The sequence below is a fragment of the Rhamphochromis longiceps genome, linkage group LG13, assembly GCF_057381845.1.
Source record: "Rhamphochromis longiceps isolate RC_006_pf linkage group LG13, R_longiceps_female_GT1.1, whole genome shotgun sequence".
Lineage (NCBI taxonomy): Eukaryota > Metazoa > Chordata > Actinopteri > Cichliformes > Cichlidae > Rhamphochromis > Rhamphochromis longiceps.
This window is the reverse complement of record NC_140569.1, coordinates 31,203,092-31,208,288: the sequence shown is the minus strand read 5'-3', so window position 1 is coordinate 31,208,288 and position 5,197 is coordinate 31,203,092. Positions and strand designations below refer to the sequence as shown.

Sequence of the window (5,197 nt, the reverse complement as noted above, 5' to 3'; positions counted from 1 at the left end):
TAGCCCCTATCATGTGATTTCCTGAGGTCAGATGGCCCAGGATGTGAGTGGGCGTTAAGGTGTCTGGGAAGGGATCTCAGAACTGGATTATAGATGGCAGACAGTTGATGTCGTAAACTGCCGCCTGTGTTCAAAGATGGTCGTTCACACTTGTGATGGACCGAGTTGAAAAACAGGAGGAGCCCAGGAATTATTAGAAAAATATAGTTTCCATTTATTTAACCCCCAAAAATTAGATTTACAAGACTAATAAATGTTGAGCTCATAAAAGAGGTCAAAGAAACAAAACTGAACTCAGGCAAAGACTGCAACCTTAACAAACCAAATGACTGCCCAAACATACATAATTGACCTAAACATGAAATGACATACAAGGGTATATATAATGGCTGATCAGACCATTGTGACACATGAGGGGTAACAAACAAAACACAATCATAAATCACAAACGATGCAGTACAATCTAGTTTGTTAATAAACTAAACACTAAAGAAGAAAATCAAAAAACCCCATTAAACCCTAAACTCAAATATTTAATTAAATACAAATACTTTATTTTTAAAGTAAAGAAAACACACATTCCCCCCTTCAGCAGGAAGTGGTGGTGTGGTCCAATTATCTTCCTCCATATTTAATGGTTTCAAACCCTGGCTACCATCTTTTGTCCAGCAACTCCCAGGGATGATGGCAGGTAAGAAATAAGAAGACAAAAGTTAGTCAGAAAGCAAAGAAATGAAGTAGTATGAATACATAAGTAAACTAAATGTGCGCGCTTACAAATAGAACAAATGTATCCAAACCAATCAATGAAGTTATTGGCAACTAAAATGTATTACTATGTTCAAAATGAAGAATGAAAATACAAAAGTTACCGACTTTAGAGTGTGGCCATGGGTTTGGCCATCACAACACTGTACATAGATGGCTTTTTTCACTCCTCTTTCAAACCTGTCTTCTCTGTCCAAAATGTGAACATTGGCATCCTCGAAAGAGTGACCTTTGTCCTTTAGATGCAGATGGACAGCTGAGTCTTGTCCCGTGGAGGTGGCTCTTCTGTTGTACAGTGTGCGCTGTACACTCTGCGTGGGAAGAAAACTTCTTTCTACAGCGAAAAAACTTCAAATCTGAGTGAATACCTAGCATGCTGCCACGGGAATGTGAAACCGCTGAATCTTAAATTTTATTTATTTTTTGCAGTTTTATATGCTGAAATATGCAGAAAATAGATTTAAATGTTAAACGCAAGTCAAAGACTGTTGCATGTAATTTAATTTTTGCTTAATGCAATGTGCATAAAGTCAAAAGATTAAAACTAATAAAACAATTTTTAAAAAGAGACTTTTTCATTTGATTCAATTTTATATGATGGATTATGCAGAAAAAAAAATAGAACTGAATCAGTAAAGTAACGGGATTACATTCTTGGAGAAGTAATTAGTAGTTAGGTAGTAATTACTTTTTTCAAGTAACTTGACCAACACTGCTGTCCACAACAGACTCATAGAAAATCCTGAGCATTGTCCGACAGATGTTAAAAGAACTCAGCTGCCTCAGAAAATAGAGACGACCGTGGCCCTTTCTGTAGAGTGCAGTGGTGTTTTTAACCCAGTCCAGTTTATTGTCTCTGTGTATTTCAAGGTATTTATAGTCCTCCACAATGTCCGCATTGACCCCTTTGGATTGAAACAGGGGTCACAGGTTTCCTGGTTCTCACTCAACTCAAAAGTCCACAAATACTTTTTTGGTTTTTGTAATGTTGAGCCTCATCACTCGTCGTATCCAACCATAGTTATCAGAAAACTTCTGAAGATGGTAGGTCTTTGTGCAGTGGCTGAAGTCTGTGGTGTAGAGGGTGAAAGGAAAAGGGGACAGGATGGTCCCTTGTGGTTCCCCTGTGTTGCTGATCACCTTATACACACTCGGTGTTGGAGATGCACAGACTGTGGTCTTCTTGTCAGCTAATCACCAATCCAGGATACAAGAGAGGCATCCACCTGCATCGCTGTCAGCTTATCACCGAGGAGGATCGGCCTGATGGTATTAAATGTCAAAAAGCCTGATCTTCACAGTGCTCGCTGGCTGGTCCAGATGGGTGATTGAACAGATGGCGTCCCAAGCTCCAAGGGGGGCCTGGTAAGCAAAATGAAGGGGAACCTAATGTGGCCTGAACATAGGTTGGAGCTGGTCAACAATGAGTTTTTCCAGTGTCTTCATGACATGGGAAGCCTGTGCTAAAGGTCTGTAATCCTGGGGGCCACTGGGACGTGGTGTCTTTGGTACAGGAACAAGGAATGACCCTCTGCAGACTCAGACTCATCAGTTTATAAAAGTCTTCACAAAGCTGGGGGGAGCAGGCCTTGAGGGCATGGGAATTCACCCGTTCTGGTCCAGCAGACTTCTGAGTGGAATCTTCTAGCTTGTCTCTGAACTTGCTCATGAAAGTGATAGGTGGGGTATAGGTGAGGTATAGGTGGGGAAGGGACTTTTATAGGAGGTGTAGTTATAGAAAATTTCACAATAACAGAATGCAAAATGCTCACAAAATGCTGTTTTATTGCAGAATATAAATTACCCAGTAAGAAATAACAGGAATTTAGAAAAACGACAAAACAATTTTATATCTCTTAGGGACAATGCACTTTTCAAATTTTAAGAATAAGATGGTTAAAAATAAACTCTTCAATATATATGATAACTCCAGAAATAGACATAAAATGTCATGTTAGACTCTAAAAGTTATCAAGGTGTTCTAAACAATCAACCAGCAAACAATGTTTTGTGAGCCAAGTCCTCCTGGGATTAAGGGGTGATCTGAAATCATTACTTTCTATTCACAGATGAAAGAGAATAAAGAAAAAGTAGAACAAACTGTTACTATGTTTTCAGTTCCAGGAACTAAACTAAACCACAACATTCCAGAAATCAGTTTGCTTAGTTCTGTTGAGGTTCTCTCTTCCCTGTTCCTTTGTGCACACATCATATCTATGCAGCAACCAATGCAAAAGGTCTGCAACCTGACAAGAGCATTTACTTAGTTCTGTTGTTGTGAGGCAGCACTGATCCAGATTTCATTGTGGTGAGTAAAAGAAAAATAGGATTCATAGGTAGCTGCAGCATGAGTGCTGGGATCAAAGGTTTTCCCAGTCTTAGCCAAGGCCTCACGAAGAGTCTTTGTGTTTTCCTGGCCAGTCTCAGTGCTTGGAGCACCACCGAAAACCCTTAAAACAAAGAAAAGCAAAATTGAGTCATCTTTCCCTGTGAGATTTAGACTTGTGTGTTAGCTGCTCTCTTTTAATTCTCTTTTCTGTCATAATGACTGATTTTGTTCATTTAGAACTTCACAATTTTGCACAAACTTGCAGTTTTATTCTACAATACAACTGCAAAATGAAAAACTTTGGATCTACTGAAGAAATCAAAGTGATTTAAAAGATAAATGGACACACCGCTCACCTTACATAGATAGTGGCTTCAGGTTTAGTTTCTAGTTTGACTAATGGATCATATATTTCTCCCTTTTTGCCACCAGAAGGAACAAACCACGACACCGACATTTTAGGATCACCTTCACCTTCAGTAACAGTGACCAGTACAGGCCAGCAATCATCAGGAATCTCAAAACCTGAAAGAAACAAACACTGTACAGAACTCAAAGTGGTAAATGGACTGGTTCTTATATAATGCTTGTCTACTCTATCTGAGCACTCAAAACACTTTACACAACTAGGCCTCATTCGTCCAGCACTTTTTCTATCTAACTTTCACACACATTCATACACTGATGCACCTGGAGAGCATGCAGACTGTAGCAGATGGGGATCAAACCACCAACCTTCCAATTAGTAGGCGACCTGCTCTACCACCAGAGCTAAAGCCACCCCAATAAGTGGGAAGCCTAAGGACTAAATCTGTTTTTTAAGACAAAAAGAAAAAAAAACTTGAAGAGTCAAATTTCAATTTGTGATATATTTCTTAAGATATGATGTGAAATCTTAATTTTTTGCCAAAGAACCCCATAGAACATAATAAAAAATAGAAAATGAACTGTTCCTTACCTGTAACAGTTTAATATGATGCAAGTTATTGTGGGAACTCTTTAAAGAGGATTTTGTTTGTCAAGTACTGGTTAGGGACCAGGGTTTATTTCAGTTAATAAATGATTGCATTTATCAAATATCCTACTCTCTTAAAATATTTCCCTCCACAACAGCTCAGGTTCTAATATGGCAACTTGAATATTAAACCAGGTAACACAAGACTAAAGAAATACAAGGTATCAGATTCTAGTTGTTGTTATGTTGATTTTAATCTTACATTTCTCAACTAATTTAGAAGTTCTGCACACCATCTTAGATCTTAGATCAACATATTACTTATTTATACAGTTCCATGTTTAGTTTAGCTACTGCCATCACAAACTAAATTACATACTCGAGTGATATTTCAGTGCCTCATGTACCTGCTTCAGCCTGTCTCTTGACGTAGGTCTTCAGGCGTGAATTTGCAGCTAAATAATCCCTGATCCTGGTGCTGTCGAGCTTTGTGGTAATCCAGTCGGTAGCACCATATAAGCGCACCTCAAAGTCCTGCACACAACAGAAGCAAAAACTATACTTGGCGACTAGAAATAAGAACACAACAATAGTATATGTGAACTGTTCCAAAGCCTACCTGGTGCGTCTCAACCACTTTGTACTGAGGACATTTTTCCTTTGGGCAAAAGTCCTGTCCGGTGCAGAGTGACACCAGGAACACAGCTAAGAGTGCAAAAACCACCTGTGCCATCTTCACTGAGTCTTCTGAGGAAGTGCAAATGCAGCTCCACAAACAATACTGCAACTTAAAAGTACATCAAAGCGATGCCCTATTGCACCAGATTATATCAGACACGCCGACATAGCTGTGCTGCAAGGCAGATCAGCCAGTTTATCTTGTCTGTGGAAAAAGAAACAAAACAGACAAGCTGTCTCTGAAAATGTTTTGTGACAAAACAAATTCAAGGCCAAGAGACATACAGAAGTGTGTGATATTTTTGTCTTCTTTCATTTTATCAGCTTCCATTGAACATAAGAAACCCTTTTCCCATTTGTTTGGAATGTGATGGGTAACACTTTCAAACTTTTAAGTAGTTTGTGTACTTTTAAATATTCTTTTCTCATTATGAATAGGTTGTTGTGTGCTCTGCAGACTTAGATAA

General features: G+C 38.8%; 1 protein-coding gene across 1 annotated transcript; it reads right to left on the bottom strand.

Moving 5' to 3' along the window:
* Positions 1-2,140: 2,140 nt before the first annotated feature.
* Positions 2,141-4,924, bottom strand: LOC146656101 (uncharacterized). Its single transcript, XM_085428037.1, has 4 exons — positions 4,672-4,924; positions 4,460-4,586; positions 3,454-3,622; positions 2,141-3,218 (listed from the first exon to the last, which is right to left on the bottom strand). The coding sequence occupies exons 1-4, from the start codon at positions 4,783-4,785 to the stop codon at positions 3,032-3,034; spliced, it is 597 nt and encodes a 198-aa protein (XP_085284163.1). The 5' UTR covers positions 4,786-4,924; the 3' UTR covers positions 2,141-3,031.
* Positions 4,925-5,197: the final 273 nt, after the last annotated feature.

Excerpts from the sequence above, each read along its gene's own strand:
- LOC146656101 (XM_085428037.1), bottom strand. The coding sequence starts at position 4,785 with ATGGCACAGGTGGTTTTTGCACTCTTAGCTGTGTTCCTGGTGTCACTC. Across the intron at positions 3,623-4,459 it reads CAAGAGACAGGCTGAAGCAG|GTTTTGAGATTCCTGATGAT; the intron begins GTACATGAGGCA and ends TGTTTCTTTCAG. Across the intron at positions 3,219-3,453 it reads GAAGCCACTATCTATGTAAG|GGTTTTCGGTGGTGCTCCAA; the intron begins GTGAGCGGTGTG and ends CTTTGTTTTAAG.